General features: G+C 39.2%; 2 protein-coding genes across 3 annotated transcripts; both read right to left on the bottom strand.

The window, feature by feature from the left end:
* Nucleotides 1–1,870: 1,870 nt before the first annotated feature.
* On the bottom strand, nt 1,871–14,101 carry LOC124111342. Of its 2 annotated transcripts, none has more exons than XM_046470999.2 (4): nt 13,264–14,101; nt 8,903–9,060; nt 8,094–8,661; nt 1,871–7,820 (listed from the first exon to the last, which is right to left on the bottom strand). In XM_046470999.2, exons 1-4 carry the CDS (start codon nt 13,466–13,468, stop codon nt 7,729–7,731), a joined length of 1,023 nt encoding a protein of 340 aa, XP_046326955.2. In that variant the 5' UTR covers nt 13,469–14,101; the 3' UTR covers nt 1,871–7,728. The 2 variants fall into 2 exon arrangements, with proteins under 2 accessions (XP_046326955.2, XP_048252109.1); XM_048396152.1 differs by lacking the exon at nt 13,264–14,101 and adding an exon at nt 10,352–13,200.
* Nucleotides 14,102–14,885: 784 nt separating this feature from the next.
* On the bottom strand, nt 14,886–19,750 carry LOC124111341. The gene is made up of 4 exons (XM_046470998.2): nt 19,042–19,750; nt 17,422–17,600; nt 16,159–17,272; nt 14,886–15,824 (listed from the first exon to the last, which is right to left on the bottom strand). Exons 1-4 carry the CDS (start codon nt 19,094–19,096, stop codon nt 15,691–15,693), a joined length of 1,482 nt encoding a protein of 493 aa, XP_046326954.2. The 5' UTR covers nt 19,097–19,750; the 3' UTR covers nt 14,886–15,690.
* Nucleotides 19,751–20,102: the final 352 nt, after the last annotated feature.

The raw sequence follows: 20,102 nt of genomic DNA, 5'->3' as shown, positions 1-20,102 counted from the left end.
CCACTTATCACTGAACAGATGTTGTCAATGAGTCCAGCATATTCTTTTCAGTAAACTTCAGATGGCATTTGCTTCCATTTTAAAGAAAAGTATCCGAAATATTTGAAGACAGAGATGTCATTTGAACTATGGTCTACACGTTTAGTGACAAATACCCCATGGATCAAGGAATCTTAGTTCTTGTCCTCTTAACAGAGACTTCGTACGAATGAGGAAATGGTCTTGTCACTTATACTTCCGTAAACATTACTTTAACATAAGACCAATTGCGTGTTTATACCACTTTTAAACATTACATAAAACGTCGTAATTGCCAAGGAGCCAATGAAGCTGCTGGGAATAATCCTTACCTGAAGACCTACTCAAGGCGTTAAAGAGTGTGGATAATGTCTGGTAACTCTTGAGTTGGTCGGGTTTGTAATCAGAGTGATGATGGGCGGGGTAACATTGGAGATGGGCGGGTATGTGATGACAGTTACGATGGGTGGGGTAACAATGGAGATGGGCGGGTTTGTGATTGGACGAAACAAGAAATTCAGGGTATTGACACCCTCACACGAAGAATCATGTCAGACAATAGATCCCACCACCCTCGCTCTTCCCTCAATCGCTTATATTTACCAATAATGATGGGAGGGCGTGGTTTGATTAATGTGGAGGCTCTTCAGGATAGAATTGTTTTATGCACTTTTGCACATATTTACTTGTCTGATGATCCTCTTGTGAAGCATGTCAAGACTCATGATGAAAACAAGGCATTCCAAAGTTTTCTTAAACGAGCCAAGGATGTGGGACAAGGCAGCGCTTTCTGGGAGAAGTCCCATTCACTGTCTGGGCTGCGTGTAAAGGGAGCAAGGGCCCTGAGCTGAGGATGAGCTTAACCAGCCTGACTGTGCCAGGATCACCCAAACCCTCTTTGCTGCATTTTGTATTTTAATCTGTAAATAATAATAATAATAATAATAAAAATAATAATAATATGAAATGTAGATTATCTAATGAATTTAATAAGACTGTCCAGCACATTGACAGTTGATGCCCAGCTTTGGCACAAACACAGTATTTTAAGCGACATGATGGAGTGGGTCGAACCTTTTATTACCGTCTTCGCAATGCTTGTGGTTTTGACACACAGAGGTCCATCCATGGTACGACCCAGAATACGTAGAGGGCGTCATGGAAAATGATAAATACGAAATTCTTTGGAATTCCGGGTCAACAAACCTGATCTTGTCCTTTTTGATAAATCCAATAAAATCGTTTGTGTAATTGAATTTTCTGTCCCTTTTGACACCAGTGTGATTGGCAAGATACAGGAAAAACATGGCAAATATGGGGACCTCCCTTTCGAAATGTCACGATTGCATCCCAAGTAACAAGTTGTCCGACTCCCCATTGTTCTCGGTGCCTTAGGTTTGGTACCTCCCAATCTGTTGACTGACACTGGGAGAGTACCCGGGTTTGCTACCAGGAATACAGCCCTTTTGACAATCTGGGAAATGCAGAAGGCTGCAGTGTTGGGGAGTCTTCACATACTCCGAAAAGTTCCCGGTGGGTTCGACTAGGCAACTACTCAGGGGTATGCTTAAAGCGCTATTATTACCCCGGTGACTGGATCAATGTGCACTCAAGAATCATTCTCAGCTCTCTTGGGAGTATACAACCCAAGCTGCCCGTTAGGCGCTGTAAGGTTAACAACCACAATGCCATATCATTTCTACCTGCTACTCATTCATATATTCATTTCAAAAGGAGGTTCTACTTCTCAAATTAAGGTTGCACTTGCTCAATTAGGATGCTGCCGACACCAGCTCATAGTTGAGACTGGCAGAAAAATTAAAGTGCCTAAAGCAAATGACAATATATCGAGGACGAATATCATTGTATTCTAATATGCAGTGTAGATACTAATATATAAGCATATACCTATGTAATTCTATGTAAATCCATCCCAACATAAGTTTAACTTGCTACTATCTTCAGTGAAAGTGTCTACCCTGCAAAACTTAGCCACTTAGACTACAAAGCTCTGCGCCTCAGATCTTCGTGTTTATGTACAACCTGTCTTGTTTCATGTATATATCTCTCTCATTTCTGTATTCACTTCGATGTAGCATGGGCCTCTGGCCTACGCTACTTAGTGAGCGTGTGTTCGTGACACTAACCAAAATGTCCAATTCCGCTGTTGTAATACAAATTTCAACTTCAACTCAGATTCAAATCATGTCTGCTAACACACATGTTATTAAGTTGTAGCTGATAGAGAAATTTTGGCCATGTTATTTCTCCTTTTTGACGATCTAACATCTACTGGTCGCTAAAACATATGCATTCACTCAATAGTGACGTTATTAATATATTTTTTTTCTGAAAGGTTTCACAATCTTCGTCAAAATTGTTAATACTCTGAAGCTGCAACACAAAATATTCAGATTGAAAATATCTAAGGTTTTGAACAGTAAACACGAAGGGGTCGAGTTAAGCATAACCCGTTTTGTTACTATTTTTTCCCGACCCTTTTTTACCGCTGTTATTATTTCAATCGACACTTTTTGGCTGCTCTTACTATTTTACTCGACCATTTCTTACTTAAGTCTTTTTAAGGGGTGTCAACAGTCAATAATATAATGCTTATAATCACTTATAGAATGTTTACAATGAATTACAGATACAGATATGTACGACGAACATCAGATGGACATGATGTAGAAGGACTGACAATGGTTGATACATATTGACCTGGACCCTCTTGCACAAAGCGATCTTACGATGGTCGTATCTCCCATACTCTAACATAGACTTAAGACAGTCGTAGCGCTGAGATAGCTTTGTGCAGGTGGGCCCTGGTCAGTTAGACATATCGCATGTATGGTCATACAATATTGTAAGACGTCTACTTTTCCTATTTTCTAATATTTACAAAACAGCCATAAGGCACTTTCATTTATCACAAAATAAGACTTTTAAGCAATAAATAAACGTAAAATCACAGACAAAATTATCTCCCGTATAATTTACGAAGAGACATCTGAGTCAAAACTTTTTTCAGTGATAAGTAAATATCGACCGCAGTAAGTTTTCACGATATTAACGAAGACTCCCCATTCCTCTAAAGTCGTACAAATTTCAACTTCAACCCAGTTGCAAAATCATGTCTTCTGATATACTCAAAGCAAATGCGTGGTGCTAGTATTTACATGAATATGTGCATTATTAACCAATTGAATATTAATATATATCCATCATCAACTATATAGACAAATGAGAACTATTGTGATACAACATAAGTAAACTATGTTTAATATAATAAAAAAAAAAAGAAATTATGATATATTCACAGAATATTAATGATATACTTTCCCAAGTACGCTGGTTCATTACTCTAGATTGTATTTTCACTGAGCCCCAGGATAGTGCGAGCATATCATTCTCTTCCAGAAGTTTAACTTAACTTACAATATCCTGTTTGTTAATAAAGATGGAGAAGAATTAATTTCGATCATTTATAAAATATTCACGGTGTAAAATGCCTGTCATAATCAAAGGTATGTATGCCACATTTAAAACATTCTCTTGATGTAATGGGTCTGGAAGCTATCTTAAGAAAGTATTGGATGCAATACTTAACATAAGGATAAGTAAGTGCCAGTCTCCATAATATATGTAGTTTAAGTTCTTTCAGCGAATTCACATGAATCTGACCAGATCCTCTCTCAGGGACAATGTGAGTTTCCATCGATCTTCCTCATTTAAGGATATTGCATCACATACAATTCTTATCCGTTCAATTTCGCAAAGAAATATTTCAGTAATGATAAAGTTCAAAATGACATTTAAAGGTTATATTTACAAGCAGTTAATATCAATGTGTCACATATGCTAGCGCTAGTTTTGATAGCATGAGCATTGACTGAGGCTAAGTAGGCACATATTATGTTTCATAGCAGAGTAGCATGCGTTTGTCCACAGTCTTCCGAGGAGGAGTAGCCTGCATTTGTATATGAATCCTGTTTGTGTCCACATTCCTAGATTCGCTATGGTCTATGAAGATTTTGGTCCAGACTTTGAATGAATCTTGCAAAGTGCCGTTGGGTATTCTCATTCTGAATAGTCTCTTTACCACGTATGCCGCTAAACAGCTCACACGCATAGAAGCTAGAGGAATGAACCAATCGGTGCCAAGTTTTAACACATACAATAAGGTGGAAAATTGTTCATATTCTGTAGTTGCAACACCTTTTATCTACATGTACACAAACTAATTGCAATGAAAATGTAAGCTGTCAGAGGTGTCGAACGGTAAACGGTCAAAAAGGGTCGAGTAAAATAGTAACAGCGGTCCAAAAAAGTGGAGTAAAACAGTAACAGCGGTCAAAAAGGGTCGACCGCTGTTACTTTTTTACTCGACTCTTTTTGACCGCTGTTACTATTTTACTCGACCCTTTTTGACCGCTGTTACTAGTTTACTTCCATTTCGTGTCTGCCAATTTTAACGTAAATCTTTTACGGGTGATAGCAGTCAAAAATAGAATGCTTACCATCAATTACAGAATGTTAACAATCAATTATAGATGCAGATATGGACGACGAACATTAGATGAACAAGGTGTAGAAGAACTGATGGTGGTTGGTACATACTGAATTATACATAACAGGATCATTATTATACACAAATTTACATATATTGAATAGTGATTGAATATAGTACACCCGACACACTCTAACTAACTACATTAGTTACAGTGGGCATGCACACAAGATATAGACTGTGTTAGTTACAGAACATATTCTAATGGAAACAACATAATAAAGGACTAACATAATCGATTCACAGCAGTATTACAACGGGAAGATTTGAAGTATTCGCAAAGGTATGACATGTTCAATTTACCACATGCACTTACATGTATTGTCAAGGGAAACAGGATATAGGTAAGACGTAACATGGTACAAGACAGTAAACGTTCCTGACCTCAGTGAAACGACAGTGAGATCCCTTGTCAACCACAACGTGATGTGTGAATGGCTGTCGTCCGTATTTATACCTCTTCTAGCCACTACAGATTTCATTTTCAGATTTAAAAGGAGAAACAGTTTTATTGTTAACTTTAGTGACGCTATAACGACACACTTTAATAGTTATCTTTGACCAGCGAGGCATTGATAATAACGATATGTTCAAGTAAAATTTAGTATGAAGAAGAATAGTTAATCAATTGCTGGTATCCCACGGATGTATACGTGGTACGTCTGATTCCACAAGAGTTGATGGTGGACATAGCCGTAGATACGGATTCAGGTGTCAACCTCGTCAATTTCTTTGCCTAACTCTAACTGACCAGGACAACAAGAGATACTGGTTCTGAACTATGTCCGAAGGGCGTTATCAATTTGACCTTTAACATGTTTTTAATATTCCCGCATTTCATAATTTATGTAACTTCTCACTACATCCAATCGTTGACATATGGCATGTGTAGTTACATAATACTGTAAGACGTCACTTTTTCCCGTTTTCTAATATTTACACACAAAAAACAGCCAGAAGGCACTTTCATTAATTATGCAATAAGGCCTTTGAGCAATAAATTTAAGTAAAACACAGATGTAAAACACACCACATAAAGGGATAATTCCTAGTTTTATCTCTCTGAATAATATTTCAGCCATCCCCACCTTCGTAATTTGGAAAGAAATTTCAAAGCGACACTTGTCTTTACCACTTAAAGGAACACTCCATCACGGATTAGGCGGTGACAAGCTCAGGTTCATTAGGAACGCAACTCTGATCTGCAAGGCCAATTGCGGCGCTCAAGATGACTGTGCCACCCGTGACCCTTCCTCACTGAAGAGTGAGGAAACCTCTTCCTAACACCTGTTATTGAACACAGGAACTTATAAGAATACCTTCAATACGTTTGGCTCCGAACGAAAAATGACTATTTTCTTATGTCAAAAGCTATTTTCTTTCCTTCCTTCTGACATCGTCGGGTCGTCAACGAAATTTGGTACCATTTAAAAGCCGTTATCACCAAACATACTTGTATCCGTCTTGTAATAAAGACACAAGCGAACGTAAAACAACTACACTGCACATTCGATATATAAACGTCCCATTTACCACGTTTTCGGTCAAAAATACAGACTCTTAGGTAGAGACATATGTAGAGAATACTACACTCATTCTCGTTAGATACCATTTTTATGAAACCCTATCACTGAACATCCTCTCCCCCTTACTCTGATATCACATATCACTGCACCCTATCACCGAACACCCCCTCCCCCCTTACTCTGATATCACATATCACTGCACCCTATCACCGAACATCCCCTCCCCCTTACTCTGATATCACATATCACTGCACCCTATCACCGAACATCCCCTCCCCCTTACTCTGATATCACATATCACTGCACCCTATCACCGAACATCCCCTCCCCCTTACTCTGATATCACATATCACTGCACCCTATCACCGAACACCCTCTCCCCCTTACTCTGATATCACATATCACTGCACCCTATCACCGAACATCCCCTCCCCCTTACTCTGATATCACATATCACTGCACTCTATCACCGAACATCCCCTCCCCACTTACTCTGATATCACATATCACTGCACCCTATCACCGAACATCCCCTCCCCACTTACTCTGATATCACATATCACTGCACCCTATCACCGAACATCCCCTCCCCCTTACTCTGATATCACATATCACTGCACCCTATCACCGAACACCCCCTCCCCCCTTACTCTGATATCACATATCAATGCACCCTATCACCGAACATCCCCTCCCCCTTACTCTGATATCACATATCACTGCACTCTATCACCGAACATCCCCTCCCCACTTACTCTGATATCACATATCACTGCACCCTATCACCGAACATCCCCTCCCCACTTACTCTGATATCACATATCACTGCACCCTATCACCGAACACCCCCTCCCCCTTTACTCTGATATCACATATCAATGCACCCTATCACCGAACATCCCCTCCCCCCTTACTCTGATATCACATATCAATGCACCCTATCACCGAACATCCCCTCCCCCTTACTCTGATATCACATATCACTGCACTCTATCACCGAACATCCCCTCCCCACTTACTCTGATATCACATATCACTGCACCCTATCACCGAACATCCCCTCCCCACTTACTCTGATATCACATATCACTGCACCCTATCACCGAACATCCCCTCCCCCTTACTCTGATATCACATATCACTGCACCCTATCACCGAACATCCCCTCCCCTTACTCTGATATCACATATTACTGCACCCTATCACCGAACATCCCATCTCTTGGTCGCGTCTCACACATGTAATATATCACTTAGTAAGTAATGGCTGGAGATGAACCTTTCTCGTTCCTACATACCCCATCTTACCCCACCCCACCCCATTCCAACCATTCTTCCACCCCATCCCAACCACCTTCCCACCTCATTCCCCCTCTATTACACCCAACCATACCCAAAGCTCATCGAAATGCGTAAGCCTATATCTGTCTGGCTGTTTAATTTACTAATTCGATAGATGAAAAATAGCAGTCACAACTTCCATGTTTTATAGAATATGTCGGAAAACCAGACCCTTGAAAAATTCTTAGTTTCCTTCCCAATGGCAATTTTCACAATTTTCATCACGTTTCTTTAAAACTGACAGAAAACGTTTTTCTTTGTCAAAGAAAGAGATTTACAGGAGTCGGTGCCTGCTCCACACAATGATGAGGAGAACAAGGGGTGCCAGCAAACTGTTGACCGAGAGCATCGTAGCAGCTGAAGGTGCTGAAAGAAACGATATACCAAATTTGTTTCGTACATACCTATACAAATGACTTGTGTATACATACATTATATACTATTGCAAATAGGCATTACTCCTTTTAAGCGAATGACGAGAGCCATTATTCTTAAACGAACATTGTTCCACCAATGATAACATCTTACACATGTAATAGATGTTTACTAAAATGGCCAGGACACATTTTTAGAATATGCCAACGTTATCTGCGTCACCAGGACACAAACGAAATGTTTTAAATAGATAAATATACGTACTGGGGCAGGGTGTGTTTTGGTACTTTTGTTCCAATTTATATAGCAGACACTCCCGGAACCTCTTTTCCTGAGCTTCGAGATGTGTCTCGAAGGCGTTGCCGCTTTCATTGCACACCAGATCGTGGTTTGTACATGTGCTTTTGTACAGTTGAAATGACTGAGCCTGCAACTTCATCAAGGAACCTCGGAATTCATATTCCTTCACCAGGATCTCTTTTACATTGTATTTACTGGTGATGTGTCGAATGAAGTAACAAGCCAGACCAGGGGAACTTCCCCCAGATGACACAGTCTTTCCTATTATTATGCGATGATACGAATACAGCAGATCCGGAACGTCATGCAGTTCTGTTTTCAATGCATCGATGTTCCGTTGTAGTGACAGTTCTGTAGCCGTATCATTTATTACTTGTTCGGTTTTATTGTCATGATAAGTTTTCACCGCTTTGGTAATTGTCATGAGTCGCTCAAAATAACCCATCAGTCTACTTTCAATTTGTTCTGCCTGAGACCTTGTGGATAGTGCCTTCAATTCTTCTATGGAATTGTGTACTTGTCCTAACTCTCTCTGAAATATTAAATATGAAGTCAATACAGTTTATATTTTACAACCTTGTAAACTCTTTGTCCAGTTTCATGTTCCGTTGATTTAATACATTGATACCACCTGTATGAGCCCCACTACGACCTTCCGTGTACATGTATATGAACAATGGTTCAAAATTACATGACGACGCTAGATGTTCAATGCAATTTGCGAATTTACAGCTCTATGCATCAGCCATGAAAAATACATATGGAAAACTTACTTCAATTTCCTGTAGTTTTTCTAAAATTGTGTCCATCTTGTCATCACCAGGTGAGGATATGAGACCCAGTAGACCGCCGGAGAGTAAAGATGACAGGAAATCAGGTCCAAGTTTTCCAAAGGCTTTTAGAGCCAGAAGCCCCCCGGGACTGATTGCACCTGTGGACAGAAAAAAATATTTGGGTTAATTGTTTCAACTCAGTCGGCATGTTATATTAACAAATGACTTAAATCTAACTAAGAAGTCATCGGTAATTCGAGTTTTAGGAAAACCCCATTGCATATTAGTGATAAAAGTATTTGATTCTGAGTTCTACATGTCAATCTTCTGTTGGCCATACGTTCCATGGTTTTGCGAACGCAGCTGGTCAATGAAATAGTAGATCATTTTGGTTTTGGTGTGGGAGCAATTATATCATACCCATACTTCCAGAGGTCCAAATTTCATAATATCTGTTTTGGAGTTTTGAATTGGAACTGGAGTTCATAGTTAGGAGACGAAGGATGTGTAGCTTAATCAAGTGTATTAGCAATATTTGTAAACGACTGATCCCGATCACTTAAACAACGACGCAAAAAACTATCCTCACAAAATATTATAAAACTATTCCAATCAATCTAGTCCAACATATGACTTGGAATACGAATAAATTCTGCAACAAATAACCTGAAAACGTATCTTCCACCCAGATTTTGTTGCCTCCTCCGTGGCAATTGGTAAAGCCACAGGTAGATCTTTCATTAACAAATCTAACGAAATCAGACAACACTGAACTAATTTCTCGGCAAGAATATGACAATCTCTTACGATACATTTACATATATAAGGGGCGGTCGGGTAGCCTAGTGGTTAAAGTGTTCGCTCGTCCCGCCGAAGACCCGTGTTCGATTCACGACACGAAAATATGTAGAGGCTACTTCATGCTTTTTGTCGAATACGATTTATATTTCGTCGAGTGAAGCCTCAAACCCCATATTGTTTTTGGCTAGCAGACGATCCAAGGGAGGTAATCATGAAATTATGTCTCTTTGTATCAAGGGGAAGTAACTCGAGATGAAAGTAGTTCCGGCTCAAACCTTATATTTTCACCGGTGAAAAATATAAGCTTATATTTTCAATGCAGTGAAATATCATTCATCAAATTTATTTCACAATACAATACAATCTCGTGATCATATGATTTAAGATCAGCTGAAGATTAAAACTTCAAACATTCTCTATAACATGTAATTTCAGATGGCACAATGAAAGCTTTTGTGTTAGATCACAGTCACATGAGAACTCCAAACCATACCCCCAAAAATGCGAGAAACGTGTTAACATTATCGACGTTTAATCTTAATAATCTAAATGCTATGTCTCGCACAACGATTTTATCTCAGAAACCTGTCAAGAGAATCGCTTATTTGACAGTCGAAAGCAACCTAAAATTGAGATAAAAGTACTCACAAGTCACTGTCACAAGATAAGCCATGATCAAGAGACTAACAAAAGACGATCCTCTTTGGGCATCCATTGTATGTATATGTTCTGTGTGAAATGTCTCGTCACAATATACGCAGTTGTGGGCAGCAACGGAAACTGGAAATCCTTTACCTAACTTGCTAAACCTGTTTCTCCTGCAGATTCTAAATTCTTTGAAATACCTCATCATGATCAATATTTATTTTTAGAGCAGCTGATATTGGCGTAGTGCCAGGACAGCAGTTCAAAGTGTTCAACTGCGCATGCGCATTTGGGGCTTATTGCGTAGTTACTTTGTTGAGTATATTTCAATAGTCTATTTCGCTCAACGTGTTCGGGTACTCTCTCAACATAATGTTTTCAAATCACCAAAGAGGTCTAAATTCGTTTTAATCTTACCTGCTTCAAGTATGTGAACTGACGAAGTAGCGCAAGCATTATAGAAGGAATAGAATAATTTCTGTTCTACATCGTACTTCACCGTCCCACCAACAGAAACATATTTCGAAATACACTTTTACCAGTGTACGGTCCAAAGGTTTAATAATATACCTCAATGTGAATGAAGCATATATGAACAGTGAACATAACACATGACAATCCTCTGCCTTTCACAGGAATAGTTTCTTACAGGTCTGGAGTTACCTACCTACACGTTATCACCCCTCAATAGTAAGTGATTTCTGTCAGGAAACAGAGGATATTTCACTTTCTATTTACGTTAGTTCCACATATACAAGGCAAAACAATGACAGATTGTCATTTAGGGATTTAATATCGGCTCTTGCCGATTTCTTTTTCATGAAAATGTTTATTTATTAACTCGTCGACTCGTCAATCGCTTTGTATGTCTGTCTGTCTGTCTGTCTGTCTGTATGTATGTCTTTCAGCGTGTCTGTCTCTGTGTCTGTCTGTGAACACAAGCATGTGTTATACATTTCGAGTCCTGCTTGACAACAGTAAAAGATCTGTACAACCGAAAAGCGGGGAGTTATTTTTTTCTTATTCAGATCCTGATTTATGTCAGATTAACCCAGTGGGAAGCCCGCGCCCTCTCTCGGCAGTTTTATGAGGAGGCCTCACATAATGACCCACTTACTGACGACTCAAGCTCACTAATGTCACAAACTCAATACTCTTGTAATTGTGCGTGTAGTCAAAGGCTATGCATAATGCAATAACATTTTCATAACAGTTGAAAAACGCTATGATGGTTGATTTAACCACTTGTCACATCAAGCAACACGAGTGCTTGAGAGGTTCTTGGTGAGAACTCCAAACCATACCCCCAAAAATGCGAGAAACGTGTTAACATTATCGACGTTTAATCTTAATAATCTAAATGCTATGTCTCGCACAACGATTTTATCTCAGAAACCTGTCAAGAGAATCGCTTATTTGACAGTCGAAAGCAACCTAAAATTGAGATAAAAGTACTCACAAGTCACTGTCACAAGATAAGCCATGATCAAGAGACTAACAAAAGACGATCCTCTTTGGGCATCCATTGTATGTATATGTTCTGTGTGAAATGTCTCGTCACAATATACGCAGTTGTGGGCAGCAACGGAAACTGGAAATCCTTTACCTAACTTGCTAAACCTGTTTCTCCTGCAGATTCTAAATTCTTTGAAATACCTCATCATGATCAATATTTATTTTTAGAGCAGCTGATATTGGCGTAGTGCCAGGACAGCAGTTCAAAGTGTTCAACTGCGCATGCGCATTTGGGGCTTATTGCGTAGTTACTTTGTTGAGTATATTTCAATAGTCTATTTCGCTCAACGTGTTCGGGTACTCTCTCAACATAATGTTTTCAAATCACCAAAGAGGTCTAAATTCGTTTTAATCTTACCTGCTTCAAGTATGTGAACTGACGAAGTAGCGCAAGCATTATAGAAGGAATAGAATAATTTCTGTTCTACATCGTACTTCACCGTCCCACCAACAGAAACATATTTCGAAATACACTTTTACCAGTGTACGGTCCAAAGGTTTAATAATATACCTCAATGTGAATGAAGCATATATGAACAGTGAACATAACACATGACAATCCTCTGCCTTTCACAGGAATAGTTTCTTACAGGTCTGGAGTTACCTACCTACACGTTATCACCCCTCAATAGTAAGTGATTTCTGTCAGGAAACAGAGGATATTTCACTTTCTATTTACGTTAGTTCCACATATACAAGGCAAAACAATGACAGATTGTCATTTAGGGATTTAATATCGGCTCTTGCCGATTTCTTTTTCATGAAAATGTTTATTTATTAACTCGTCGACTCGTCAATCGCTTTGTATGTCTGTCTGTCTGTCTGTCTGTCTGTATGTATGTCTTTCAGCGTGTCTGTCTCTGTGTCTGTCTGTGAACACAAGCATGTGTTATACATTTCGAGTCCTGCTTGACAACAGTAAAAGATCTGTACAACCGAAAAGCGGGGAGTTATTTTTTTCTTATTCAGATCCTGATTTATGTCAGATTAACCCAGTGGGAAGCCCGCGCCCTCTCTCGGCAGTTTTATGAGGAGGCCTCACATAATGACCCACTTACTGACGACTCAAGCTCACTAATGTCACAAACTCAATACTCTTGTAATTGTGCGTGTAGTCAAAGGCTATGCATAATGCAATAACATTTTCATAACAGTTGAAAAACGCTATGATGGTTGATTTAACCACTTGTCACATCAAGCAACACGAGTGCTTGAGAGGTTCTTGGTGAGAACTCCAAACCATACCCCCAAAAATGCGAGAAACGTGTTAACATTATCGACGTTTAATCTTAATAATCTAAATGCTATGTCTCGCACAACGATTTTATCTCAGAAACCTGTCAAAAGAATCGCTTATTTGACAGTCGAAAGCAACCTAAAATTGAGATAAAAGTACTCACAAGTCACTGTCACAAGATAAGCCATGATCAAGAGACTAACAAAAGACGATCCTCTTTGGGCATCCATTGTATGTATATGTTCTGTGTGAAATGTCTCGTCACAATATACGCAGTTGTGGGCAGCAACGGAAACTGGAAATCCTTTACCTAACTTGCTAAACCTGTTTCTCCTGCAGATTCTAAATTCTTTGAAATACCTCATCATGATCAATATTTATTTTTAGAGCAGCTGATATTGGCGTAGTGCCAGGACAGCAGTTCAAAGTGTTCAACTGCGCATGCGCATTTGGGGCTTATTGCGTAGTTACTTTGTTGAGTATATTTCAATAGTCTATTTCGCTCAACGTGTTCGGGTACTCTCTCAACATAATGTTTTCAAATCACCAAAGAGGTCTAAATTCGTTTTAATCTTACCTGCTTCAAGTATGTGAACTGACGAAGTAGCGCAAGCATTATAGAAGGAATAGAATAATTTCTGTTCTACATCGTACTTCACCGTCCCACCAACAGAAACATATTTCGAAATACACTTTTACCAGTGTACGGTCCAAAGGTTTAATAATATACCTCAATGTGAATGAAGCATATATGAACAGTGAACATAACACATGACAATCCTCTGCCTTTCACAGGAATAGTTTCTTACAGGTCTGGAGTTACCTACCTACACGTTATCACCCCTCAATAGTAAGTGATTTCTGTCAGGAAACAGAGGATATTTCACTTTCTATTTACGTTAGTTCCACATATACAAGGCAAAACAATGACAGATTGTCATTTAGGGATTTAATATCGGCTCTTGCCGATTTCTTTTTCATGAAAATGTTTATTTATTAACTCGTCGATTTAACACGAGTGCTTGAGAGGTTCTTGGTGATATTTTACCACGAGATACCCTACGTGTTATTTATAAACACAGCATAACAAAGCACCGAGTTTCTTTGCTCATTCGTCGGCGACTATTGACTTATGTCATTGTGACCTACACATATTGATTTGTTGGAAGGTTACCCTGGAGATTGCGCAAATCACACACATTAAACATACTACTGGATCTCACAAGCGTGCAGATCAATGTTCATGTATATTTCAAGGTTCAATCGATATTTCATTGTACTGTAGTAGTTTCACAGTGTTCGTTGTTTCAGAAATACAAGATAGGATTCCTTGTCTTTAGCGATAGTTTGTGTACAGGAGCAATCGGGATTGTATTCTGATCCTTTAAACATACTTTGATAATATTAGTTTTATATTTCCGGAATTACACCTAATTGGAATGTTTCTTGTCTATCCACTGTTGTTCAGTCACATCCTTCTTTTTTAGAAGGTTAAAAGAATCACTCCATTTATAAATACTATGAATCCGATAATTCATTTCCACGAGTGACTCATGTGAGTTCTTTTATAGTTCAGACTGTTTCATACTGTCAAGAGTTATTTTACTGTCACCTCAAACATCGGGAAAATTCTCTGTGCAGAGTTGCCTTCCTTGGGCACGTCAGAAACCTATGATCGTGGGTTTGAATCCCGGTTTGCCCCGATTACCCAATTATGTTTCTAAACGTCTGCGGCCTGCATCACTTCGGGCTTTCCTCCCACATTAAGCTGACACACTGTGATATAAGTGGAAAACTGTAAAAAGCGGCCTTTAACCCAACTCACTCACTCACTCCAGGTCATATATACATTGAAGGAGACATATGTTTTAAGAATTTTGTCCGTGAACAATGAACAATAATCATCACTGAAGCTTTTGTAACATTAACATTTATGAAAACACAGAAACAATATGTTTTTTTTATGTTTTTATGTCCAAGTATATATACACGATAAAAGTCATATTTATAGAATTGATACCGTCAGACATTTGCAATGCACGAATTGTATTAATTCCACAGATTCTCCAATGAACACTACAATCAAAACGTTAAATGAGATAAAGCAGGTTTACGTCATGTCAACTGTGTGACCTACTGTGATGATATACATGAGTGTGTGTACACTATTCCCACACGGGACACTCGGGTCTTATCAGGGTGACGAATCAGATAGTGAGTAGCACAGTTACTTGGTGCACTTCCAACCACATACCGTACCCCATACCCCGTTAGCAACAGGAACACATTCCGAAATTGCAGCAACAACATGTTGTTGGTTTATGATGTCCTGGATAAACGTAATGCCAGCCTTAAGAAATGTCGACAATCCTGCTTGTTTCAGTGAGAAAGATTATCACCATTTTCCCTACATACAGTTTGTAAGTTACGGCAATAAGATAAAATATCTAATGCTTGTGTTTTTGCTCAAATTATAGGCAAATTATAGTCTGACCAATTAGTTATTTTTCACAAAGTATTTATCAAAACTAAACTTGCTGAATATGTAAATAAATCTTCATCATAATGTCAAGTTGAGTTTGGGAGTGGGTTAGTTGCGGCAACAGCAATAGCAACAGCACCACACAACTAGAGTCAAAAGAAAAACCACCGCGACGGTAATTCCGATGACAAGTCCGAGGTAGCTTCCATCAGATGTGTCTGTTGCTGCAACAGCTGATGATTCTGAAACAATTGGACCGGTTGAAACACAATGCAAAAGTGATTATATTAACACAGAGCTTCATCAGTCGGTGTAGCGTTTGGTCTTATTGACAATGCTTCAGAAATGCATCTTGATAAATGTAGTCGATGAGTGAGTGAGCAATATCCCAGCACTATACCGGCGTGTGGCACCGGAAATTAGCTTCACACATAGTACCCATTACACATGTAGATATGTCTTATATTTACCTCTGCTTACCAAATATTGTTTTATCGGTAAAACCAAAATGATAATATCAAAAATTACCACTTCATGATTTCACTTAGTACCGATCTGAACTTCAGGGTATCTTACCATCACATGGTCTGTAATTTGATCCTTCCAGTGTCTGATTCCAGTAGAATTGGTCTTCGTCAAGGAAGAGTACCAATGTCAGTCTATTGTCGATTTCGTCATTAACACTTGTGCGCTCTGTGTGAATGTTCAAATATTTTCCAGTTTCTACTTCTTTGAAGCTGTATGTTGTATCGATGTCTGCTCCGGCAGCTGCTATCAGAAATGTGACCGCATCTTCTTTGGTGGCTGTACAAATAAGAAACTCTTTCCTGTCAATTTTATCATTGTTGGTCCAAAACGTTGGTACCACTTTTTTGTACATCACAAAAGGCCTATCGAAACTCAAATAGCATCCACTCTTCTGTCTCAGGTAAAAGCCAGCTTTTCCATCGGGCGATGCCTCCTCCCAAGAAAATACCTCACTAGAATCTCTCCGTGGACATCTCAGTCCTGCATCTTGTGGTTTATCGATTTTGTCCCAATCAAAAGTACCATCAATCACAATCGATTTTTTCTGATTGGTAAACACAACTGTGCCGGATTTAGGATGGATAATGTTTATGTTATATACCTTGTTAGCATGTGAGAAATGCTGAGGCGTGCAATTTTGAAATCTTCTTTCTTGAGCTAGTAAGCGTTCTTCCAGTTTCTTCTTCACTACAGCACACGTTGGGTTGTTCACAGAACATGTTAAGTTGTACAGCTGAAAAGAACTAACCTGCAGTCTCATCAACTCCTCTTTGTAGCTGCTGATATCAGACAAGCTTTGTTTAAGATTATAACTTTGTGATGTGACTGCTTGAAGCTCCCTGAGAACATGTCTAACATAATCACACGCTAGACCAGAGGTACGTCCTGCAGATACTACGCTGATCCCCTCTATGATCAAATGCAGTTCTGTTAACAAGTTGGGTATCCTCATTAAATCCATCTTCAAGGCCTCTTTTTCATTCTCCGGTGTTTTGTTACAGTTGTTGGCTGCATTTGCCAGCAAGCACGTTTTATAAGACTTGATGAATGTGTCCAAATAGTCATGAATACCAAGGAGACCTCGTTCAACCCTTTCTGCATCATGTACAGTTTGCAATTCCTTTAGCTCTTTAAGCTTTATGAGGAAATCTGTATGCTCATCCTGAAAAGTCAAACATTTAATTGAGAAAAAAAGAAAACAAATTGTGACAATGTTTGGTAAAAAAAGAACGCTATGTACATGTCCATTCTATTTCACATTAAGGAACCTTGTTTTATGAATGATGTGAAGAGATAATATCAGTTAGTTACCTTGATCGAATTGAGAATCTGCAAAATGGAGTCAAGTTTTTCAGCATTCCCGGTTTCTGCGAAGAGATCCGCCAGAGAGTCGATACCAAAGGACGTCAGCTCCTTGATGGCAAATTTGGCGATCAACGGTACGATTGGGACAAGTCGTTTTCTGAGCAAAAGGCATTCTCCACCCCCAGCTGAAACGTAAAATGTATGTGTTAAGGCTGGCCTCTGCAAAACCTGTTTAGTTTTGAGACTGTATCAATTCATGTCATTCGTTGAATAACTATATATTTTCGGTAGTTATTTCGGATTAAATTACCCTGTTACCTTGACTTTGTTCAATGGATCACATTACTTGCCTTTGTATGTGTTTGCAACGGGTGTCACCAGTGAGGCACGTTACGCTCACCTATTCGCCCATTAACATTCTAAGATCATTTTCATTATATTTATTCAAATCCTATGTTGATACGACTACGCTTATAACGTTGTGTGCATTGTACATCTGGCATCGTTGAAGACACTCTCATGTATGACCTGGCACGAGTGGCTTGTGTGCAGAGTTGCGTCCCTTGGGCACAAGAAAAACCTACCATTGTGGATTCGAATCCCGGTTCACCCCGATTATGTTTCTAGGTTTGCAAGCACCATACCCGCGCTCCTTGGTTTTACCAAAGTTGTAAACGCCTAATTAAGACCCGCATCACTTCGGGCTTCCTTACCCCAGTACGCGGAAACACCATGATATAACTGGAATACTGTTCAAGCGGCGTTAAACCTAACTCACTCGCTCATGTATCATCTCCTACAGGTACTTTCAAATACGATATATATGATCATTTACAATATGTCATCATGCAAATGTACACGTACATGAATGCTAAAGATTGTACAAACAAACACCAGTAGAGATTTATATTCCGTTCATAGCAGAATACAGATACCTATACACATAAAAAATGATATATCCGCCTTTCGTTATGGACGTTGTACCACTAACACGTTTACCCGAACCACACACACACATGCACGCACGTACGCACGCACGCACGCGCGCACACTCGCACACACGCACGGACACCAAACACAATACTTGATGGTGGATCTGTACATGCGAACATTAACTATATATTTCATAGTTCAAACGATATTTCTTGACAGCCTGAAATGTTTATGTACGACAGATATATTTTTCCTGAATTTAATTGCCCATAATTAAGGGTGCATATAACACACGAGTGCGTATTATACGCGAATAAATAAGTCTTGTGTGCATTGATCAATCGGAAGGGGTGCTAATTGGGATTGTTCGCTAGCCAATATACATGTATTAGCAAATATCGCCGTGAGCGCTTATTAGAGCGGGGCGCTTATTACGTCGAATACCGTAACTAAAAAACGTCAACGCCAGTGAATAACCAGTACACATGTTGAATCACGTGATACATATTTTATGCTTTAATCATTACATATGGAGTATATAAAGCATATCCAACAGACGTCATCTGTAGTAGGAATATTTGTTTCTCTTCATGTTATCCAAAACATAATTGTATTTTGTGTTTAATATTTATCAACTTTATCCAACACGTGAATTTAAAATAGTAAAATGCTGCAAATATGAACAATACTTACTCAGGAGTGACAACGTCACGATGATGTAAATCCAGTTTTCTGCTTGCGACTTCATGTTTGAGGTGGCAGAAATATGTATAAAACAGACTGGAGGTGAGATATAACGCGTATTTGAAAAACGGTATCTTACTGTAGCAATGACATAACGATTGGAAATGTGGACCTTCCACAACCCATCCTAATAATAACCGTCTAAAACCGCATGATGAAACAACAACAGTTTTTATATTTCAGCCTTTTGGTAAAACCACGCTGACTGATACTGTACTTTCTGTACTATCTAACCTTCACCTACTTTAGATCGTGTCTCTTGATGGCGTCACGTATCTTTTGAGTGTGCGTTTAGTTTCGAATGTGGGCCAACCTCGAACTTTCGATTAGGCAAACGGATTAGGCTCCCTTCTCGAACCACCGATAATGCGGTTTCGCCCCAACTAGTTCTCTACTCTATCGGCCACATATCACATCCCTAATTACCGCACAATGTCCTAAATACAACAAGGAGCCGCTCTTTCTCCTCCCACGTAGTCAGATCCGTGTTCTCCCGTCGGCTCTGAGCAGCTGTAACTTGCTCAAATCAGAAAATAGTGAGCAAGTTGACAGTTACGACATTGCCAACGTTGAACGTGGCGTGCCCAAAGTACCGATATTGCCTCGTCAACGTCTTTCTTGTTACGTGTTATGAACAACTTTCTTTTCAGTTGTTAAATATAGTGCCACATCATTGCCACATGCCCACAAACGTGCTCTGACTCATATCGGGATATAGTTACACCCGTTGCAGATACCACAGACATACAGCAAATGTACAAACATGTCAAGACATTTACCACGTTCGCAACTTATCACGCGGTCCTTGGTCATATGTCGATTGAGATTCATACCTCACTCGGGTATAATGTATATTCTCACAGATACAATGTATGCCCACACAGGTATAATTTATGCTCACACAGATATAATATGTACTCATTCAAGTATAATGTATTATCAAACACTCAGGCATAATTTATACTTACGCAAGTATAATGTATACTCACGCAGGAACGCAGGATTAGAGT

Source organism: Haliotis rufescens, unplaced genomic scaffold (genome assembly GCF_023055435.1).
Source record: "Haliotis rufescens isolate VD_foot unplaced genomic scaffold, xgHalRufe1.0.p SCAF_15, whole genome shotgun sequence".
Classification (NCBI taxonomy): Eukaryota; Metazoa; Mollusca; class Gastropoda; order Lepetellida; family Haliotidae; genus Haliotis; species Haliotis rufescens.
Note: the sequence above shows the minus strand (reverse complement) of the source record. Positions and strands in the feature narration are given on the sequence as shown.